At 38.1% G+C, this 24,467-nt stretch overlaps 1 protein-coding gene across 1 annotated transcript in view; it reads left to right on the plus strand.

The window, feature by feature from the left end:
* ARHGEF26 (Rho guanine nucleotide exchange factor 26) overlaps positions 1 to 24,467 on the plus strand; it is a 115,617-nt gene that overhangs the window by 11,567 nt on the left and 79,583 nt on the right. Inside the window, exons 4-5 of the mRNA XM_063113971.1 lie at positions 14,618 to 14,674; positions 17,647 to 17,807. Coding sequence (XP_062970041.1) covers positions 14,618 to 14,674; positions 17,647 to 17,807 — 218 coding nt within the window. The remainder of the gene's footprint in view (positions 1 to 14,617; positions 14,675 to 17,646; positions 17,808 to 24,467) is intronic.

The following is a 24,467-nucleotide window of genomic DNA, read 5'->3' on the forward strand; positions in this document are numbered from 1 at the left end:
CTGCCCTTCTCCATAGGTAATGCTCTTCTCAATTTGGTGACACTCTTCTCAAAGTCCATGTATTTTCATTTAAAGAAAAAATATAGATTACATGTTAAGAGGAAAAAACACAAAACTGTTTTTCTACTATGCTCTAACAACATACTTCTGCAGTGGATACCAGCTGGGGTCCTCCAGTTCAATTCTGAACCCTATCTTTCTGGAGATAGGGTCAAATCCTACAGGTTGATGGTTCAGTCCCCAAGACTGCCCCCCACTTCAGATGCCTGTTGAAAGTCCAGGCTTTAAGAACTTCTGACCGACCAGCTATAAATCAAGGTCTCCACAACCCCCTCCTTTGGTTCAGTTGATTTGCTGAGTGGCTCACAGAACTCAGGGAGATGCTTACGTTTACCCACTTATTATGAAGGATATTACAGAGAATACAGAAGAAGAGATGCACAGGGCAAGTATGAGGGAAGGAGCGAGAAGCTTCTGTGCCCTTTCCAGGCACGCCAGCTTCTGGGAACGTCCACGTGTTCAGCTATCAGGAAGCTCCCTAAACCTTGTGCTCTTTGGTTTTTATGGAAGCTTCGTTACATAGGCATGATTGATTCAATCATTGGCCATTGGTGATCAACTGAACCTTCAGCCCCTCTCCCTACCCAGAGGCTGGGGTGGTGGAGCTGAAAGTCCCACCTTGGTCTTTCCTGTGACCAGCCCTCATCCTGAAGCTATCTAAGCTCTGTCAGCCAGCAGTCAACTCATTAGCGTACAAAAAGACACCACCTTTCACTTTGGAAGTTCTGAGGATTTTAGGATTTCTGTGTCAGAAAAGGGAAAGGGTCTGAAACTAGGATAAGAGCCAAATATATACTAGTATATTTCAAAATATCACACATGTGTATTTACATAACTGATATATAGATTATTTATAATATACTACTTGGTTTTTTTCCTGAATGATGTGTCTTATAAATCATTTCATGTCTGTACATGATCTAGTGTTATAACTGCTGCAATATTCTTCAGGATAGATATGTGTTTAACCATCCTTCCTTTGGGGGTCTATACATGCTTCGAGAATCTAATAAAAACTATGAGCCATGGACCTTCTCTTTAGAAAAAAATGCATAAATGTATACATGTAAATATTTGTTTATAACTTTTGTTGTTTCGGTTTGAAGGTATTGTTTTTTCTAGACTTTATTTCCAAAGACTAGGAGCACCTTACTGTACCTCTCTATGTATTGGTACAGTTTCCATGTTGTTTATATCACCTTCAAAAGTTTTTCCTTATCTGAGTAATAGCAATGTTGGAACTTCGACTCCTTAGAGAGGTGAAGAACAAAACTACTGTGGTTGTTTCTAAGTAATTAAAGGGCAGCTGAGTGGTACATATGCTGATGTTGATGTTATTGATTGTCTTTGGAACAGTGGGATGTGGGGATGTGTATGTGTGTGCACCATGCTGCGCAGGGGAGGCAGAGATCAAAAGAGACAGGTGCTCCTAGAAGGTGGGAGGAGACGAGCACAGGGTTAATTTGTTAGGCTTAACTACAAAAGGAGACGTTTCAATCAGAAACCTAGACCTGGGACCTAGACAGGGAGGATCTTCTTATTTCATTGAGTAGAAAATCGACGTGTGAGAATGATCTCTTCACTCATCAAGTCTTATCATGGGTCTGCTCTACCTGAAGCCCTGTGCTGGGCACTGGAGATGGAGCAGGAACAAATCCCACCATGCTCTTGTATCTGCAGACACCCTGAATGGCAGACACAGAGTAATCCTGTAAATAAACACAGAAGTACGACTGTGGTAGAGCTGTGAAGGGCATGTTGGTGCTGTGTAAGGTCTTCTGGGGAGAGCACCTGTCTGGGCAAGGCACTATCTGTCGAGGAAAGGTGTCAAAGGAAGTGACGTGAGCTGCCATCTGAAGGGTGTCTGGACAGGAGGCTGGGCAAGGGGAGGGGTGGCAGGTGGGGATGTGGCATGGGTTGGAGGAGTTCCAGGCAGAAAAAGGTCATGTGCATGGACCTTTTGGAGTGATGGCAGGTAAGAGGAGTTGGAGTAAGGCCGGTACAGCTGAAGCTTCTTGATCTCCCTTGTGGGTTCCCCTTAATTCCTTCCATCTCTAAATGTTAGAGGGTCCCGAGTCTCAGTCCTTGGGCCTCTTTAATTACTTGCACTCACTTGATGATCTCCTCAATCTTGTGACTTTAAATATGTCGTATACTCTGATAACTTCCTATCTCTAGTCTAGACCTTTCCCTGAACTGCAGACAAAGATATCAAACTGCTTTTCTAATACCTAATCAGCATCTCAAAGTTAACATGTCCAAAAGTTTACTTCTGATCATTCCCTTCTCCTCCACCCACACCTGCTTCTCCCACAATATTCATTTTCTCAGCAAATAACTCCATTTTCCCTGTTGCTGAGGTCTAAATCTCAGAGCCATTCCTCACTCTTCTCTTTATCCCATTCCATACACTTGCAATTTGGTGCAAAGCCTGTTGCCTTTACCTTTCAGACTAGATCACCTCCACTGCTGCCACCCTGCCCACCCTGGAGGTGGATTACCCCCATTGCTTCCTAACTCAGCTCCCCTGGATCTACCTCTTTCCCCTCAGTCTCTTCTCCATGTAGCAGCCAGGGTGTTCCTGGTAAAATATACTGAGATACTGTCTCTTTGTTCTGAACCCTCAAGTGTTTTCTCACCTCTGCTCAGGGTAAAGGCAAACCCTGTATACGGTGGCCAGCGAGCATGTGTGATCTGGCCCCTAGTTACCTTTCTGAACCTGTCTCCTACTTCTCCACACTGCTGGGTGCTCATCACACGGAAGTTTCTCAAACACTACGTGTGCTTCTGCCACAGAGCCTTTGCATTGGCTGTCTCCTCAGCCTGCCATAGCTCATCTTCCAGAGAGCCACATGGCTTTCTCCCCCAGCTTCTCCCTACCACCCCCTTGACATTCCTTATTCTCTCCGTGACACTTACCGCCAACATGCAGTGTGATCGATTTTTTTGTTAATTGTCCATCTACTCCCACTGCTACAAAAGCTCCATGAAAACAGAGATGTCTGTTTTGTTTCCTGCTATATCCCTAACACATGAATAGTGCCTGGTTTGCAGTAAATATTTGATGAATTTATGAATGAATGAAGGAATGCAGAAACCTTAGATTTCAAAATGAAGACAACAGAAAGTTACTCAGCAGTGAAAATAGTCAGCAAGTTTCTTATTTAGGGGTCTTCTGGAGGCTGTTTTTTAACTTTTAGTTTAAAAGAAAATCTCTTCATGATTGTTTGATTGCATCATGGATTCAATAGATGTCTGATACATTGGGGAACTTGCATCTATGTTCATAGTTTAGAACCGTGTTAGTACACAGTAGGTATTTGCTTAATATGAAATCAAATTAAATTAGAGCCTCATTTTCAACTAGATATTTCTTTTGGAGGGGAGGATGGGATACATTCAAGAATAATAGTATTCTGTAGGAATACAGTATAATTAGATAAAAGAAGAGAAGGCTCATTCACTTTGGGGAGTTCTAGTAACTATGGGGAAAGTCTCTTTAGTACCCATCTTTGAAGTGTGGAATTTATCTATCAGATTCTTGTATTTGTACTTTTGACCTTACAGTGTCTTCTTGTGGGATCTCCTCTGTCAGTCCTGTGATAAGGCTGTTTCTAAGGGCCACATCTATGCAGTGACAGGTTTCTATGATGATTGGGGAGTATCGTCACCATCAAATTACTATTGAATCTTAACATGGAATTAGTCCTTAAAAATTCGTTACACAAATTTTGTTGGTTTATCTGGAGTACTTACGGTCTGTTGATTTTCTAGATGACTAGTCTGTACTCTGATGTATTAAGAGTATTAGGACATTTATTATCTGTATTTCTATTCTTTGAGGGGGTAAGGATTCTAAAGTCAATGGACAGCTTCTGCAGAGGGAAGTAGTATTGCCAGTAAAATAAAATTGCTGATTTTTTCCCCTTTGATGTAGGAAATAAACACGGCCATCCATTCAACTGCAATAACATGAAAAGGGAGCAGTTTCCACTTTAGGTGGCAAGAAACCCAGCTTCTGCTAGTGGTGTGCAAATGGGTATGGTTGTTGGCCCAACTGAGCAACAGGGAGCCCTTGCAGCCACATGGGTCCCAAGTTTCAATCTGAGCAGGCAGTGCAGTGGCTGACTTGCAGGACAGCTGTAGCTCTGGGACCTGCCACAGGTCATCACAATATTCATTTGCGGTTAAATTATCGACCAAATATTTGCATAAGACTTATTGTGCCAGGGATTATATTAGGTGATTTCACATATGATTTATGTAATTCTCGTGACAGTACCATGAGGGCAAGTACTATTTCTCTACTTTTCATCAAGGCAGCTGAGCCTCTGGGATGTTAAATATGAGATTACCTGGAATGGAGCTCTTACGTTTCCTCAAGTAATGGATATACATGTGCCTGGGGCTCTGGAAGAGCAGGAACCATATTTCCCTCTGGTGCTCCACCAATAATGTGACTTGATGACTCTCTGCCTGTTGTCTCTCTTCTCCTCTCAAGAATTGACTTATTTTCCCTTTTTGCTATGCCTGTTTTCTCCTGAGAGCTCCTGCGTACTCAGAGTGTCCGAGTTCTTGTAACTTAGACTTGAGATTATCTGGCATGGCCCCACCCTCAAGCTATCCTTTCAGCTTCAATATAGAAGAACTATCCAGTTTAGTTTCTTTTTCTTTATTGATTTTTTGTTTGTTTGTTTGTTTTTGGTGGCTGGCCAGTACCGTGAACTGAACCCTTGACCTTGGTGTTACAAGGTGGTGCTCAACTGATCTAGCCAGCCAGCCCACAGTTTAGTTTCTTGAGAGAGAGGATCATTGGCTCACCTACTTTTCTTCCACTTATTAGGTGACTTAAACATGTATTGTCAATTGGCCAGGTGCCTGACCTGCTCTGTACCAAACAGCTTTGGCCTCCATGATGTGTTACAGTAGAAAGCATGGCCGCTTCGGGCTGCTGCTTATGGAGAAGCTGTGAATAGAGCAGCTTTTCTTGTCTTAACAGCCTTTTTAAAGCCCACCTACTATATCATCAAATAAGTGGATGTTTGGTTCTTTTAACCAATTCCCTACTGTTAGTCATTAGTTTGTTTCTAATCTATTTAAAATTCAAAATTTAAAGCCAATTAAGTTCTTTAAACAATTATTTTTGAGTCACGGAAGCAATACAAATATATTTCCTTTTTAAAAAATTGAACATAACAGTTAAGATTGAAAGCTGCTTTGACTTTATCACCATTTCCAACCCCTCAGCTGTGGGAGTGTAAGTGACATGATTGACATATCTAGTGTAAATTTACACATTATGGCGTGTACATCGCAACCATGGTCTATATCAGAGGCTTAACAGTATGAGAAATGCATTTTACCTTGTAACCCAGTATGTGTGGTCTGAGAGAGAGTGTCTGTGTGTGTGTGTGTATGTGTGTGAATATCTCAAACAAAAGTTTTACGAAGCAGAAGTTACCCTTGATGTTTGCAATACACTCTGATATTTTCTGTTCTGTTCTTTCTGTTTTGTTACATTTAAATATATGATGATCAGTCTATTAAAAGATGGATTTTATTTTGCCATTAACTAAGAGATTATAACTTGTAGTTTGGAAAAAACACTAATTCCTTGACTCCAAAATTCATTTGAATTCGACCGCATTGTAGTGGATGGGACAGACAACACAAGCCTGAAACTCAGCCTGTATGGCAGGAACTGAGGACCTAGTTTAGAGGACAATAGAAACAAAATGTCTAAAAGATGTTTTTGAGAGAATATAGGACAAAATCCCAAAGGGAATGGCACAGATGGAAATCATAGAGAGCGGTGAAGTTCAGGAGAGTTCTGCCTGTAAGACGTGACAAACTAGAAGGTCTAGACAGGCAGAAGAGTAGGAATTGAAGCAATACGAGTATGAATGTCTTGAAAAAAGCTTGATACATAGGTAAATGGAAGAAAAAAGATGGTAATTCTGTGCCTACTCCTCAGATCGCCGTGCAATAAGATAATTCCTGTCCAGTGAAACCACTGCGTGCTTTGTACATCTAATGTAAAATATAGGTTTACTTTATTTCCCACTTTTCTGAAAAAGGTTTTGCTCAGATTACATGTTTATTGCTAACCTAAGAAATTAACATCCAAGTCATTGTTCTTCTAAGTAACTTATTGTTTTGGAGTTTGTCATTCCTACCTACCTGCCGCTTTGTAAAAATAACAAACAAAAAATAAAACAGCAACTAAGATGCCAGCACCACCTTTACAAGCAGGTGTTTTCTCTTCTGCAGAAGTTTCTCAGACCTGTTCTGCCTTCCTTGAGCCCTTCTTGACTCATACCTTGGCGTCATTCTCGGTTGTGCTGACGCTAGCCCAGTCCTCCTCCCCCTTGCACACTTGCAGGTCGCCTATCCTCACTTCTTTTCAGCCCTGCCTCGTAAGCCATTGCTTGGTTTGGACTTGACTGAAGTCTTTCTTTCTTATTGCCTCCCTTTACCTTGGCTTCTTTATTTCATTTCTGTACTGGTGGCCCCTTCTCATTTCTCTCGCTTTTCCTTTGGGCAACTAGAAAGAAATATGGGTTTTATTGGCATCCTGGAACAATTTCATTTGTCTGCCCTACTTTGTTTTGTTTTTTTGAGAGAGGACGTTGAAACATATTTTAGTTTTTGTTATTGACAATGATGCTTTAATTACAAAGCTAAGGCATGTTTATTACAGAAAAATCAAAAAGAACCGATAGATAAAACAAAGAAAATAAAAATTACTTGAAATCTCTCCCCACCAAACCAATCACTATCGACATTTTCATACATAACTTTTCAGATTTTTTAAAATGTATATATAGAAATTGTCTTTTCTTTTAAGCAAAAATTCAGTAATACAGTAATAGTTTTGTCACCTATTTTTTCTTCTTAACAGTGTTGTAAATACCTTTTCATGTCATTAGGCCTACTGTTTTGTAACCTGTTTTTTTTCTCTTAGTCATGTTATGAATGACTTTCCATGTCATTAAACTTTCTTCCACAACAACCTTTTAAAGCTTACATACTATTGAATCAGATAAGTGGATGTTTGGTTCTTTTAACCAATTTCCTATTGTTAGTCACTAGTTTGTTTTTAATCAATTTAAAATTTAAAGATAATTAAGTTCTTTAAACAATTATTTTTGAAGTACAGAATTAATACAAACACATTCTCCTTATTCAAAAATTAAACATAACAGTGAAGACTGAAAGGTGCCTTGACTTTATCACCATTCTCAGCCCCTCAACTGTTAACCACTGTTATTAGTCTGTTGTTTCTCAGTATTTGATTAAATGTTCTACTTTTAAAAATTGTTAATCTTTTATTAAATAATTTTATAGAATTTCCCTTTTAATCAAAAATTATTTTCTCTCATTCTTTCTGCTGCTTTGTCTTTAGCTTTTCATGCATTTTTAAAGTTTACTTGCTCTTCTTAATTGCTGATAGATACATGAGCACTGTATTGGCTTATTTGGGGACAGAGAATGAACCAATATGAGTCTAGGCTCAGTAGCCCGTAGGATGAATGCAGGTTAGGGAAAGCCACAAGTAAAAGAGAATAATTTGTTTAGTGGGAGAAATGTCAAGACTAATCAACAAGTTAAATAACCAGGGAGCTCTGCTGACAGCTTAGCTTTCACTGCAGCAGAAGCTGGGAGCCTATAGTGATGTGGTTTCTGGGGCATCGGGGGGGGGGAGGAACTTAATTTAGGGGAAGAGTAGCTGCAGATCATAACTCTTAAAAATCTCAGAAGTTTTAGAATGCTGCGGTGATTAAGAGCTCAGGCTTTGGGAGTGGGCAGGCAGGCCTGGGTTTGAATCCCAGCTTTGCCACTTATTAGAGCTAATGACTTCACTTTTCTGTGCCTCTTTTTTAAGTTTGTAAGTTAGGGATGGTAATTCTTTCCTTGCAGAGCTGTTTTAAGGTTCGGATGCATGGAAGGAGCAGTGCCTGGTGTGTGGTAAGCATTCGATGTGATGGTAGTTTGAGAAATAAGTTATAAACCAACAAGAACTCAGCATCAGGAATTGGCTATACGTGGGTTGCTAGCTAGTGAGGGCTGGCTGCAAATGAAGGAATGCACTTTTATCTCCTGAATCGTACAAAGCACAGCAGCTTATTCTTGTACCTTTAATTACCTATTTGTTTTATGGTTTGTATTCTCAGCCTCTTCTCTCTATTGAAATAATTTGGGTGCATTCAGGAATCCTGGCTCTGTCCATAGAGGGTTCCGCAGGCTGTAGAGGAGCAAAAGTCTCAAGCCCTGGCCTGCTTCATCTGACATCACTTTAGTAGACCTGATATTACCTGCTTGAGTCTGAATGCTTGGTATTTCCTGAGATCCAAGAACTTTGGTGAGGGTTATAGAATTATATTTAGCAACAGTAGATCAGACAGGTTATCATTCTTTTGAACAAATAAATTAGGAAGTCACTAGCACATTACTTAACATGTTTTTAAATTAAGCATATGATTTTATTAGCCATTATCTTCTACCTGTCCTTTTTTTTAAAAAAATTGTATTCTGTATTTACCTACCCTTCCCCAAAAGAATGATCCCATGTTGACCTCATTTATCTGGTCTTTGGTTATGAAGATTTCCAGCCCTTTGATGTTCTGTGGCAGCTCATAGCTTAGTAAAGTGATGTCTCAGGACCTTTCCTTGTGGATGAAGTGGGGCTGGAGAGAGCCTAAGTGATCTGGTTACAGAGTACACTATTTCTAGACTCTGACAGATTTTTCATTTTAAGGACTTCAAATATACTCTCAAACTGTTGCTGTTTTCATGTTATTTGCAGTGAAAGAACTTTAGATCATTCGTCATTCAGGGATGACTTGGGTTGTAAGTCTGAAGGAAGGACCTGGGAGTGGTTGTGTCTTGCAGTGTAATTTTACTTTGCAGTCCCTTTTCCACTTGAGCTCTTCAGAAAAGAAGGCTGTCAGTGGAGAACCATCAATAGGCATGAATAACCAGCTTCTTTTCAGCAAGCGAGTAAACCTTAGCAAGTTTAAAACGGTCTAAGCTCAGGTGGGTATTCATTGCAAATTAGTGCTGGATGGAGCCAGAGTAATCTTGGATTACAAATGTCTGATGTAAGTTTTAACTGGCTATATTTCTGAGTCTTTTTTGGTTGGTCTGTCTTTTGGGGTCCTCCCATTCTGTTTTCCCTGGTTGGTGGGGAAAAACAGAAGGAATGCATACCCATCTTGTCTAGAAACAATATCAAGGTCTGGGGGGGGCCCTGGAACATATCCCTGTTTACCCCACCGAAAATGATGATCTGACTGGCCAAGAGCCTGGTGCTGTTAATCTTGGCTCTCTCCACAGATGAAGGATTGGCTCTACCCACAGATAGGTTCTGTGTAAATGGCAATATTAGGGCTCTGTTTGGAGCTTAGAGAACTAGGCTTATAAACTGTTCCTGTTAGTGGAGTCAAGGGCCAAAGAATACTACACAAAGTTTATGGATTTCCTGACGCAGTTATCTGCAAGGTAAAGATGCTTACACAAAGTGTAACTATTGTGAGTGTGGCAATGGAGTCACTGCCTTAAACTTGTTTGTTCTTTCGAGGGTGTTCATCTAAGAAGCTCAGACTTTCAAGGTGCCTTAGTTTGGGCTACCATAACAAAATAGCATAAACTGGGTGGTGTATAAATAACAGAAATTTATTTCTCACAGTTCTGGAGGCTGGGAAGTCCAAGATCAAGGCATATTTGGTATTTATTTAGTATGGGGCCATTTTCTGCCTTCTTGCTGTCTTCACGTGGTGGAAGGGGTGAGGGTTCTCTCTGAAGCCTATTTTATAAGGGCATTAATCCCATTCACGAGGGCAAATCACCTCCCAAATCACCTCCTAAAGGTTCCATTTTCTAATACCATCACTTTGGGGGTTAGAATTTTGATGTGTGAATTCTTGGGGGACACAAACATTCAGACCATAGCACAAGGTATCAAGGAGGAAACTGGCATAAATTTTAGATGGACTATCTAATTATTAACTTTTGTGTCTATACTTTAGCATGTTTCCTCTTTTATAAATTTCATAGACTATGTTTCGGGTCTAACTAGAAAATATCATATCCATGGAAGTAGTAGTATCTTGTAGTGTTCTTTATTAGTTTTAGCTCATTGTTAATTTCTGTCTCATTTAGACATGTACAATATCTGGGTTACAAAGATCATGGGTAAAGAATTTCAGTACCAATTACAACAGTGAATGTGTAATTTATAATTGTGAATTTAAAACTATTACCATGTTAGTAAGTTCTCTGCATTCTCTCTCTTGATAAGCCACAGATATATGTTCTTTTTTTTTTTTAACAAGTCAGAACTTTAGTCTGATGCATTCTGTTGTTTTATTTGAATTAATTTTTATTCACTTAAAATATTGAAGGTATTAACATGTGTTCACACTTTCTTTTTAGAGTTTAGACTCTGCCATGGCCAGATTTGAATAGTTTTGTGAGTTGGTTAGATTACACAAAATCAAGAACCCCAAATTGAATCCAGTTCTTAATGCTTCGTTAAACTACTTTTGCAATTCTGCTTGTTGATAACATATTTAAATAAGGAATTTAAACCAGAGAGGAATAAGAAGGTTCAAACAAGGTTGCTTTGGCTGTCATCTGTGTGTTCCCATTTGTATCCAGCTGGAGCTACCAATAGGAAAGGTATATTTTAAAAATAAAAAAGGAACCTGTACTATCTTACCATCTTTCACTCTAGATAGCAAAATAGGACTCACAGGTTTTTGAAGCTGGTACATTATTTTTTCTTTTCCACAAGTGGAGACAAGGGGAGGATTTGAAGAAATGTGATAAACTTGACACTACTTTAGATTCTCTTTGCAAAATGTGCAAACTGCAAGAAGTATGTCAATTTTAATACTCTAGGTATAAACATATGCTTTTTACACATTGTTTTTCATGCAAAAAAGCCTGGGCCTTCAATTGATTTTGACGTAAGTTTACTGAAAAGGTCACTGTGTTTGAATTAGTTAATTTTCAGAGATATTTCCTATTAAAAACTTTGAACATGTTCTCTTTCTTTCCTTCCTTTTCTTTCTTTTTTCTTCCTTCCTCCCTCCTTCTCTCTTTTTTCTTCCTTGTTTATTTCTTCGTGATGTTATGCTCCTATGTTCTCATTCTCCCCTAATTTCCTCTCTGCCTTCAGCCAGTCTTCTTGGGGCTCCCTTTTCAAATCACTCTCTCCCCTCTTTGGTTTCATCTCTCCGCACTGCTCAGTTTCTGAAATCATCTTGCCCGCTCATGACCTTCTACCTGCAGGCACCTGCTCTCAGGTGCTGCTTGATTTAGAGTTGAACATAGAGAGAGGCCTCAGGTGGACAAAATGTTTCCTTTTGGCTCTGGAGGAGGAACCTGGCGAGCCTGCTCTGTGCAGGGTGTGGAAAGGTTGAGGTAGGAGGACAGGCAGTGGGAGGACAGGCCCGGGAGCAGTGACTTGGCAGCCATCCTTAAGGAGCTGCTTTGTTATAACTCTCTAGAGCAAACTTTCAGGTTCCCCTAGTGTGCTGCACTTCAGTTTGCTTAATCGTAACCCAAGAATACTTCCTGTAATCTTTTTTTTTTCTATCACACTAGTTTTGTGTGGGCTTCTGGTTTCTTACAGAGGACTTTTCAGTTAAAGGAGTATTTTATCATATGCCACATCAGTATTAGCAAAAGATGATAATTCTGTGTATTAATACTTAAACTTTTTCAAAACTACCTTCTCTCTCCCCTCAAAAGAGCAATTACGTTTGTGGATTTTTTTCCCCTTTTTGGTAGGATGAAGTACTTTTAATCCCTCAATAAACTAGTCATTTGTGTAGGTCTCTGAGTCTCTTCTCTTCCGTTTAAGATTTTTGGGTCTGAACTCCATTTGGATGGAGATGACATGGCCTGGAAATTCTTGCTGGTGACCTCACCTGCAGAGATTGTGGGCATGGTGCCTGTATATCCATCTGCCCGGACTTTGTGTTAGGCAGGAAATCCTGTGAAATTCCTGCTCAGGGTTAACCAAAGGGACCAGCTCTGAAAGGTTTCATTCTTCTGGCCAGTCACCCTCCCTTATTAAAATGTGTGAAGAAGGCTTTTCAGCCATGAATTGTTGCTGACAGGCTGACCCAAGGTCAGGATGCTGGATAAGGCTAAGAACATTCCATGATATAGGTGGACAAGAAAAACACAGGGAAACTTTTGTATAGACCTGGCACTAGAAGGGGTTTTAGTGATGATAGCCCAACCCTAGAAGTGCGCTGCTTCTCATAGAGAGCAGGGGGTCCATAACCCATATCCTATGGTTAATAGCATGAGTCCTGGAGTTGACAGGCTTGGATGCAAATCCTTGCTTTACTGCCTGTTAGCCGTGTGGAATCCTAAGCTTCAGTTGTTATCCCCATCTGTGAAATGCGGAGAAGAATAGGATTAACTTTCTGGAGTTTTTATGAGGATTTAATGGGAAAGGGGGTATAAAATGCTTAGCATATTTCCTGGCACAATAAATGTTCAATAAACGATTGCTGATTTTACTATTGATTTAGGACTGTTTCTACTCTACTGCTTTCTAACTTTTTCCAAAAAACAAATCAAAGACAGTAACATGCAGTTGTCTTCACTCCCATGACAGCACGATGTAGCGAGAACTGTGCACCAGCAGTGTTCACACTATGCGTACACACCCCTGGGCATCTGTGAAGACTCTGCAAGGATGGGCAGGAGTAGTTTTAAGGATACCATTTTCCAGGTCCTCAACTTCTGGGTATTCTCCTTTCTAAAACTGAGACTGCATCTGCAGTTAAAGTGTTATAGCAGGTTGTCTTTCCCACCTCCCTTTTCACAGTTGCTGTTTTGCCATTTTAGTACAGAAAGGCATCTCTTTTCCCTATCTCAAATCTTACTCCAGTGCTGCTGTGTCCCAAGGTGTGAAACCACTGGAGCAGCAGATAAAGGGTCAATTTGAAAGAGTAGTTTCAGCAAAGCCTTTTTTAATTAAGACACTGTAAACGTCCATCTCAATAGGAGATGCATTCTCAATAAAATTTTACTTTTAGTCCTAATGCATTAAAATTAGAAGTAATTGTGTCGTTTTGATCATAGGTTATTAACGATATTTGTGGCGATTATACAATCCAGAAGAATCTCTTACACTTAAGCTCAATGGTCACAGGATGTTTTAGAAAATTAAATTTAAAAACATGCTTTTTTGCATCAAAGTATGCTAGCATGAGTAATAAGAGACCCTTACACGAAGAATTATATTACGTTAAGAAATTTCAGGGGGAAATTAATGTAGAAATGTGATTTCAAGGAGAAAGAAGGATAATGTAAAACCTCCAACTGTTAAGGAAAGCTTATTTTTAAGTGAATGATGGTGAATATCAAATCATTATGGTTTTAATATTCCATTGGATACATTTGAAAGAGTATAGTAACATGTTTAAAAATGTTTAGATTTGCAATTAGCAGGAAAATACATCTTTTGAATTCTTTAAACGTGATGAAAAATTTTAGATGTCAACTCAAAAATAGGCCTCGGGGAACACAGTTTTTAAATTTTTTTTTAGGAACTATCATAGCAAAAACATTTGAGACCTTTATCATATTTTTTTACCATTCATTTCTATCATGAGGGAGGGCACTCTCCTTTCTTGCTGCTCTTCTTTCTCTTAAGGCCAGGATTTAACTGGTTGGTAATTTTTACATAGGTCTTACCTTTTGTTAATATAATCTTGTATGAAAAACATGAACGCCTTTCATATGCCAGACTCAGAGCCAGCTGTACCAGAAGAGACACCAGGTCCTGCTTTGACAGAGTTCGTAGGTCAGCCTCCACTCTTTGGTGTACAGACTGCGTTATGATGGAAACTGCAGCAATCAAATAAAAATGTGTAGCAATTGAGATGGGGGTGCAGCGATTCGACTGACAGTGCCACTGCATTACTGCAAATTTGGTTCTGATGTTCATGGCTCTTGTAAATACTATTGCTTCTCAAAAGAATATCAGATTAACATCCTTATTTTCCCTATTTAAAGGTACTGAAAAGACTGCTGACATTTGGCAGGGTGATGGGGGGTACTTTGTTTTTTTGTTTGATTGGATTTTTCTAAAGAGTGCTGGTATTTCATTGAAGTCTTTGTGGAAAATAGTGTTAAAATCACTTTTTTCAATGTGTGGTCCTGGACAATAAATCTCAGAGTGATCGATTTATTTTCTTTAATGTCAGATTTCCTTATTCATGATTTAGAAGATTAATTTGATATCTATGAGTATTTTAGAAATATCCAGAACTGAGACTAGAACAGAAAAACTCAACCTGGTAGGATTGTGTTCTAGGCACTTCTCAGTTGTTTAGTGTTGAACTATTTAATTTATTAATAGTGATTAAATGTTATTTAGGGTTTTGAGAACCAAAAATTAAAGTGTGCTGAATTCAACATTCTGCATAATTTCTTCTAATTCATTTTTGAAGGGTGCAGAGTTATGCCTTCCCTAATAAAGATACCGTCAAAGTAAATGAGTTCAACTCTATTTTGCTTTTTCTCCTAGGTGAAGAGAAATGGATTATCTCAAACAGTAAGCCAGGAGGAAAGAAAGAGACAAGAGGTATGTTTCTACCAAGCAGGTACCTTAGAGCTCTAAAGTGTGCAACTATGTGCACTTGCTCAGTGTTGTCCTTTGCAAACATATTCATTTTCTTTTTACAAAAGCAGTATGTGATTATTGTTAAATAAAATTACACGTAAGCCCCCAGGAAAAAAAAATAATTATCCCAAGTTCATTTAAGTTACAACAATAAAGCCCCTAGTGCAAATATTTAAATGGGAAGAAATGTGTTGAAAACTGAAACAGACGTTAGACTTTTGAACTTAAAAGGATGTTGGTGGAAAAGCTGGCAAAATTTGAATAAAGTGTGTACATTAGTCGGTAGACAAATATACCCTGGTTATGTAATGTGCCCTGGATAGGGGCAGCTGGGTGAAGGATACAGAGAACTCTGAACCATCTTTTCAAGTTTTCTGCAAATTTAAAGTTATACCAAAATAAAAGTTTATTTGATAAAAAATAAAACAGATAATAGGGTTTTACAACTTGAAGTGTTTAAATCAATGCAGTTTAAGAAAATTGCTCATCGTAATAATATTATGAAGTTCTCAAAGTACTTTCCTCTTGCCTTATGCATACTTATATATGTACACGTATAAGTCTATGCATATACATACATATAGATTAATTCCTAAAGCACACAAAAGTATCCTATTTTTATTTCATTGGCATGGAATAAAGCAAAATTATAAGGGTGGAATACAATGCCATTTTTTAAGTTTAAAAGAACAGAATAGTGTAGAACTTCAGTGTATCCACTACTGAAAATTAACAAATGTATTATATTTATAATTAAAAAAAAAAATTTTTTTTTTTTTGAACAGTAAGGGGATTGCAACCCTTGGCTCGGTGTCGTCCACAGCACGCTCAGCCAGTGAGTGCACCGGCCATCCCTATATAGGATCTGAACCCGCAGCCTTGGCGCTACCAGCACCACACTCTTCCAAGTGAGCCACAGGGCCGGCCCTAAAAATATTTTTTAAAGGAAGAAAATTTTGATAAAGTAGAAGTTTCACATTCTCTTCCTCAGTCCGTTTCTTTCATTTTTTTTGTAACTTGCTTTTTACACTCAACATTATTTTTAGGATTATCCATGTTAACGCATATTAATCCAGATCATTCATTCCAACTACTATAAAGTGTTCCATTTTATGAATACCACCTTTTAAAATTTTTTTATCCATTTTCCTAATGATGGATAGTAGGTGGCATGCTTTTTCTTTATTGTTAATTTTGTGGCATAAACAATATTTCTCCTTGTGGAAAAATTCAAGAGTTCCCCAAGATCCTAATCCTATTTGGACATTTCTGTTCTTTTAAACCTTATATGGTTTGAACCTTGTCTACTTTTATTATATTCTGAAAATATTCAGATTTGTGATATAAAAAAGTAATGACAGCAGCAAATATAACTTATGGTTTCTTCCTATTCCTGTCTAGCTATTTTTAGACCTGATTTCCTAAGCAGTTGATGGCTCCATTGCAGAATATTTTAACAATTATTAAATTAAACTTATTGTATTAAACTACCACTTACTGACCTTTTCATGTGATCTATTCTCTATAGTTCATTATTTCTTTTTGTCCAAGTTTAGTATTTCGGATTTGATTACAAAAATCTTTCCCGTTGGAAATATTTTAAGTCATTCCAAGGTACCATATACGGCAACGACCTGAAATCCACAATTTTTGGTCAAGAAGGAAGAATTTTCTTTAGTTTGCCTTATATTTCTTGGGGATAATTGTATTGATTGAGTAGAGTTACACAAGATACAGGTTAGGTGAGACTATTAATGTTCTTACTCTTTACTCTTCAGACAGTGGTATCACTTCATGCCCTGGAGTACAGCTGGGGCTAGACCCACACATTTATGTAAGACCTAAGTCCCTAAAACCTTACCAGTGCTAAAAAGGGAGGTGAGCACTGAGATTAGCACTACTAACCTGATTTATAAAATATGGCCCATCTGCCAGCAGCTGGGTGTCCACCTGCCTATTCCTACCCCACTCCCACACAGCCTCAGTCCCTGTGTTCTCTGGGGCAAGGGCTTTACGGGTGATGAGAGCAGTGTTACAGAGAGCTCTCCAGAAGGATGCTAATCTCAGGCCTGCGAGGATATTCACCACCCCTCCCTGAGGAGGAGTTCTCCCTACGTTGTCATTCCTAGAGCATCTGACTTGGATTTTGCTAAGGAGCTAGATGAATTCCTTACAGAGGGCATTGGTGTCTATCCACATATGTGGGTTGGCATTTCATCATTAACACTTATCAGGAAAACTGCTGTGTGCCCGGCACCCAAGTGCTTCTGCAGAGGGTCCTTTGCTCCTCCTTGAGACACTGACAAGAGTAGAAAGGGTGGCTTGTTGAATGGGTGGAATTACTTTCAACTGCATGAGTTTATATAAAAGAATTCCTGTGGCTGATAAGACCCTTTGAGGGTGGGTACAGTCATGCCAGAATATTTGCTGTTAATGACTGCAAAATTTTTTAAAACATAGGGAAAGAAAGAGCACATATGAGATGTGAGTGAAGAAAGGTATTTGTGAGAAATTTTCTCTGTATCCCAAGTGATGACCGTAAATCCTTATTGTCCCTGAAACCACATGCTTTGAAAGCAGGACTGGAGGCAGTGACCCCAAAGGTTAATTAATGTCACACTGAGATTTTATGATATGCCCTAGCTTCCTTCCATAGATTCTACCCCTTGGCAAAGGCATGACCTCAGGATGCAATGTCAAATCATCCAAATGCCTTTATTTTTTCATATTTACACTGCTGGCAGTGAGTGCTTCTTGAGATTTGGGGGTATGTGCCTCGTATAAAGACAGTAGCTTGGTGATACAGTTTTCTTAATGCTTATCCATTTGTACTTTTCAAGGTATTATATCATTCTTCTAGCATAAATTATGAAAGCTGTATTTAGTTCTTCAATTAAAAAAATTAATAATACATTTCTTTTCCTTCTTACCAGGCTATCTTTGAAGTCATATCTTCTGAACATTCATATTTGCTGAGCTTGGAGATCTTGATACGAATGTTTAAAAATTCTAAAGAACTGAATGATACAATGACTAAAACTGAGAGGCACCATCTTTTCTCCAATATTTCAGACGTCTGTGAGGCAAGCAAAAAGTAAGTGCATTTCAGTCTGCCTGTGGTCATGCCAGGACGCAGCTGACTGATAAACACCTTCATCATCTCAAAAGAAAGGCAGTATGGTTATAAAGCCTCTCATCCATTCAATTAGCTTTTGTCTTCATTCCCTGAAATAAGTTTCCAGTTACGTTTTAAGTTGTTGAGGTATAGACAGATGCAAGTATGTAACTAATGGGCAAAGCAGATAGCTATCTAAGGCTTCTTTGTCCCTTCTCTTTCTCCACTGCTGCTCACCCTTTTCCTTCCGTTACAAGGAGAAAGTCTTGGTTTGCTGCCAGTTTGTGGTCTGTATCTGCTTACCTATTCTTTTTGCTTAAATATTTCAAGTATATAGATAGGAAGTTGTACTCATCAGTATTTCAGTATTCAGCTCTGATAAGTAAGGAAATTTTCTTACATCATCACGATGTTATGATCATGCCTATCACTGTTTTATTTATGATTTGATTCTATTTAATTTAAGTATAAGTAATAGGTTCACGTGTTTTAAAGATATGAAGGTTATGTAGTAAAAATGCCCTTCGTAAATTCTTCCTTGGCCATCTGAAAGACAACCAGAGGAAACATTTTCTTGTGTATCTTTTTAGAAATAGTTTATCATGTTATAAGAAAATATATTTATACTTTTTCCTTGTTTTTACTTACATCGTAGCGTAAAGCACTGTTCTGCCCCCTACTTTTTTATTTCTATCTTGAGGATCATTACATGTCTGTACGTTAGAAGCTTCCTCATTCATTTTTACACTTTTTCCTTGTAAATTATTTGTTCAAAAGACCGGGTCATTTGTTCTGTAGCATTTCCCAGGAGGCAAATAATGTATGGGTGGAGATCAATACCAGATCCATTAACTCATTAAGGATTGTAAAATGATGTTAGTCCAATTTACCATTCTTTCTTCATTAGCTGGAATATTTCTAAATGTACATCCATCTGTTAATGTACCCAGTGATAAAGTTTAAGTTATTTTATTTATTGATGCTCAGATTTTCCCATCTTTGATCTTAATAATCTTTGATCATTTCCTTGCTATCTGTTATTTCAAGGTGTTAAAAGATCATGTTTTACAATTCCTGCTCTAGGCCTGGAATCAGCCATTTCCCCAAAGAGCCCCAATGTCTTTTGGTGTGAAATGGTGTTTTAGGACCTCAGTGTGAGTGCTAGGTGTGCTCATTGCTAAGTGGTTTTAGGCTGTTTCAGTAGATAGCCAGAAAAAAAATGCAAATTAAAATCTGCAAGACAAGCTATATTCAAAGAAGCCTATAGGTACTCCAAACTCATGAAAATGTGTATATTAAGTGTGTACAATTTTTTGTATATCAATTATACCTCCATAAAGCTTTAAAAATTGCTTAAAAAAGGAAACGTATCTCCTATCCCTGTTCCCTCTACCCTATTCCCTTCCTGTATAGGTTAAAAAAAAGTCATTGTTTATATTTGTTTTTTAATATAAGCTTACACATATGTATATTTGTATTCTCCTCCCTTTCTTAGATAAATGAACGCATATTCCACACACTTTTCTCAACCTTTCCTTATTCATGTGACAATGTATATTAGATATTGCTCTGTAGTAGTTTGTAGAGATAGTCCTTATTCTTTTTTCCAGCTGTGTATTTCTTCATTGAGTGGCTGTGTCATAGTTTCTCCATGCAGCTCCTTATTAGTAGGCATTAGGGTTATTTTCAGTCTCACTGTTACTAGTCTCACTGTTACTAAGAGTCCTGCTTTCTGCTTATGCCTTGATGTATTTTAGCTATTGTGTCTTTGGGATAGATTCCTAGAAATAAGATAGCTAGAGATCAAAGGGTAAATGTGTGTGCAATTTTGTGAGATAGTGCCAAATTCCCTTTCATAGCAGTGCACCATTTTCAATACCACCACCAGCAGATGAATGCCAGCTTCCCCACAGCTTTTCAACAGAGTGTGCCAACAAACCTTTATATTTTTATCAATCTAATAGATAAGAAGGATTATAAGAGTATGGTTTCAGTTAGCATTTCTCTTATGAGCTTTTCCATATGAATAAGAGCCATCTGGAACGTGGCATGTGTTTAGTAAATATTAAATTAATGGTATTGTTATTCCTCTATAATGTCGAATTAAAATTTGAGATAAACACTAACACTATGTCAACAAAAGTGAGGAAAGGAAGGAGTTTTCTTATGCTTGCTGAAACCAAGATTATTTGCTTTGACCAGATTATCAGTACTAATGTGGAAGTTCAGCTTAGCTAATCACAGGGAATTATCTGCTTAACAAGAAGAGTGAAACATTAGCGTTTTTCTGCTCAGAAAGATAGAGGCTGTTACATGCATGTTCTGTGAAAAGTTGGTAAAATCACAGAGCATGTAGAATTGATAAGCATAACCGAATTCATCAAATACCAAAATATTGAAATCCAGGGTACTCCCTGAAGCTTAAAGGAAGAGTACATTCATTTATTCAGTCTTTGTTTTAGTTATTTTGTATAGACTACTTACCATTTATACCAAGCATTATGTTACAGCATTTTCAATAGAATATATACATACAGCTAAATAACTAGACTTGGTGAAAAAGAGGGAGGGGTTCAGTTTGCCTCCCAGGTTTCTATGTGGTTGACTGTGGGTGGTGGTTGTATTAGCCAGGATATGAGAAACAGGTTGGGGCTTAGTGAGGGAGAGAAGGAATTCAGTTTGGAGCATGCTACGTTTGAGTGACTGTGGAACATGAGGGGAAGGTGTCTAGGTGGAAGGAGAAAAACAGATGAGAACTCCAGAAAAATCCTCAATGGGTATGTAGATTTGAGTCATAGAGGTAGTTCTTGTCACTATGGGTTTAAATAGAATACTAGATCTTGTAGCAGTGGTATTTAGGTGGTGGTGGTGTAGTAGTTACTTCCTAGGGGTATTTGAATATGCATTTTTGGTTGCCCCAGTGAGTTGGCCGCTCTACTGGCAGTCGTAGGTGGGTCTGGGGTGCCAGGCATCCTACAATTGGTAGGACAGTCCCAGATAAGCATGCATTGTCCATCCAAAGGCCAGTAGTGCCCTCCTTGAGATACATGGATCGAGTAAAAAGACCAAGGTCGGAATTTTGGCACAGAAACATTTAAGGAGCCTGCGGGTTGGACAAATGAAGTAAATAGGAGAACTTCATGTTGCACACGGACCTTTCTCAATCCCTTGGTTGTAGAGGGTTTGCCTCCCATGTTAGCACCTTTCTTTTACCCTCTCCGGCAGTGCCATGGGCCTGGCAACTGCTTTCTAACCTCTTTAAAAGGTGTGTGTGGAGAGCTAGGTGGACTCCTACTGGATCTGTATTTGCCCCCTCCTAGGAAAGGTGCTACTGTTTTCTTTTTCATGGGATGATTAGAGCTAAATCTTTTAAATTTAGGTAGCACCAATATGGCTTTGGATCAGTGCCAGGGCAGAGCCTTTGAATCCCAACTCTAGACCTATTTTCTTCCACCTTAACTGTACTAACTTCTCTTTGACTCAAATTCGTGAACCCTCCCTGAAATCATTATCTTCCTGTCTTTAAGAATAGAAGATGTCCTAAAAACCTAATCATCCCATGCAAAAGGAGTATCAGGTATCTTCTTTCATTTAGAAATGAATAGTTTTAATTCATAACTGAACCCCACACAGTATATATGCTTTTCATGTCTTTATATTTCCTTTGTTAATTTTTTTGCTCTTCCTTTATAAATCTATGTTCACTTAGAATAATTTATAGATAATTGCTATATTAATAGAAAAAGACCTATAAGTGTGGTTAATTTACATTAATTTGCAACAGAATATGATCTAATTTTAATTGTTTTTAAATTTAAGATATATCTATAGTAAAAGAATCATACTATCAGAAAAGGAAATTGTCTTTGTGAAAGGCTGAATATTAACCCTGCTGCTCTGTTTAGAAACTCTGAGGTCTAAGTAAGGTCTTTTGTGTTAGAAAGCTTTTCACAAAATGAAGATTAGATGGATCTTTGTTTTGCTTTTTGTAAAATAATGTGTTTTTACCCTCAGTTCTGAATTTTTATTCTAAATATCTAGATTATGCTAGTCATCTTTCATTTAAATTTATTTTCAATAAAAATATGCTATTATTTGTACCCTATAAAAATATGCTACTGCAGAACTTTGCAAGGTCCTTATTTCTCATTTTCCCATTATGAAGTTAAAGCATTGGTATTTCTTTGGAAAGCCATTTAAAGCTAAAACTGTGCTTGTCTTCAGTTTCTGCCGAGTAAAATGAAAATATCCATCAATGTGCTTTTGTGTCCTAAGTAACTGAATTTGTTCCCTACATATAATGAGCAGCTAATGCCAAATTCTCCAGTTTCTGCTTTGTGTGGCAGAGTAAATTACAGTAATAGTGAACATACAAAACAATACCTACCAAGCACTTGCTTCCCCAGATTTTTCCCTAATTTTAATCAAGTTTTATTAAAATTGAAATATCATGGGACATTAAATACTATTTTAAGTGCACATGCTTTAATATTACTTTATGAGTTCATGTTACCCAAAAATGACATTTTATTCAAATAATGGCACAGCATATCTGCATTGTGAAATGTGTTTTCTATTTGGTAATTAAAATTCTAAACTTTAATGCATTAACCAAATAACAATAAACCTTCAAAAGTTTTCTGTAGTATTAATATTAGCATTTCATCCTTCCTGACTAATTCTTAAGGCTAAATTTTAAAAGAAAAACATGTTAAATTTAACTAGACCAGGGAATATGGAACATTTTAAGTTGTAGAACTTGTTTAATTTTTGCCCTGAAGTAATGGCCATTTCTGATGTTTTGTGTTAGCAGGTGTTCTTTCCTTATTCAATGTACAATATATGTCTGCCACAGAGTCTTTGATAAATAAAGCCATTGCCCTATTTCCCAGAGAAGATTTATTCTTTCTAAAACCAGTTTCTTTAACCAAGAGTTGAAAGACTGTGATGCTCAGAAACCACTCTTTATGACCTTCTCTGACCTTTTCTCTGTCCTGAGATGAATGTACAAAGAAGTACTCTACATAACATGGGTATTCTAGTCCACGTTGTCCAGCGCTTATCAATAACCAGCATCTGCAGTAATCATAAAAGAAATAAGTATTTATATACCATGTCAAGTAGAAAAATAAGGACTACAGGTGTCTTAATAATAGATGCAGTCCTTTTAGTTAAGACTGGACAAGCAGTGGGTGATCTGAAGTCTTTGTAAAATTGAACAGGAGATGCTTCCATGTAAAGATGACACACATTTAATTCATTCCCTTTCAAAATCCCAGTTAAAATGATGGGAAGATCAATGCACACACTCACAAGAATAAAGGAAACAAGAAAAGAGACAACGGCGACATTTTGGAACCTGAAAAACCTGAGATGGATGCTCAGTGATGATTTCAGGCAATCCAAGAACGTTTAAATCTAAACTGGTAACGAGGAAATCCAAGAAACGACCATGTTTAAACCCCGGAACCTGAGGTGCAGGAATTGATGATGAAGTTGGGGTAAAGGTGTGACTAAAAACAGGAGTTTTGTGCACATCTGAGAAGTAGTCTTGAAGCCGGATCCCTTCTTCGGCTCCACACAGCAGGGTGATGTCCCTCTTCACCCCAGCGGCAGGACACAGCGGGAATACTGGACCTGAGAGGCCCAGGCCCAAGCGAGGAGGGGACTACTGCACAGGCAACTAGGATAAAGTGACATTGGACGCACAAGTGTTCTGTCCCCACTCTTCTTTTGGAACACTGGTAGCCTAGCCAAGTGCATATGTACCCTTTGCTGTTTTTTGTCAAATGGTGATTGATATATTTTGAGTTAAGTAGCATTTTATAATTTTTAACCATGGTGTTTATGTTCAAATACATTGTTATTATTAAGTTTTGCAGGAAGCAATGAGTTGAAGATTATAGCACAAATATGTAAAGCCTCAAACTTTAAAAAATATACCTGTGTCAGGCTTTTTCTAGTGGGGGTAGTGATAGTATACCTAATCTGACATGGTTGTTTTGAGAGTTAAATGAGATAACGCTAGGTAGGCTCTCAAATAACAACTATTTTGTTGATACTATTACTATAATTTTGATAATCTATGTCTGGTATTCTGAAATGTCTCTGGGTTTTGTATTTGTGGACTTTTGTATGTATGTCTTCTCTATATTTGCATCTGCCAGCATTGGTCTAGGACTAGGTTAAAGAACACATCTTGTTCTATATAGATCTACTGCAGTGGTTGGCATGAGTTTGTTTTTAAAGGTAGTTATGGCACAGTTTTACAACATGTAGCAATATTTTTATTTTGACATTGAATGAAGTCAAAATGTGGGTCCTTCCATAATCCTGAAGCATATTAGTTGTGACTTAGATTACAACTAAAAACTGAGCTATTTGCTCCCAACCAGGCTTGTGTTTTCCTTGTGAGTGTAGATTCCTTGGACCAGTGTTTCAGAGCAGGCCCTGCCATGCTACAGATGCCAATTAGGCTGTTTGTTCTCATGGCTATTTTTTGCAGACATTTGAGCCTGCTGCATGCTTTTTTGCCTTTTTGCATTGCCTTTACAAGCTCCAAAATCCAAGAGTCTGTGGATTCTGAGTTGTCACATAGAGATTTAAACTTGGATAATGATCCGGGTTGGGACAGGCTAA

The sequence above is a fragment of the Cynocephalus volans genome, chromosome 1 (assembly GCF_027409185.1).
Source record: "Cynocephalus volans isolate mCynVol1 chromosome 1, mCynVol1.pri, whole genome shotgun sequence".
Classification (NCBI taxonomy): Eukaryota; Metazoa; Chordata; class Mammalia; order Dermoptera; family Cynocephalidae; genus Cynocephalus; species Cynocephalus volans.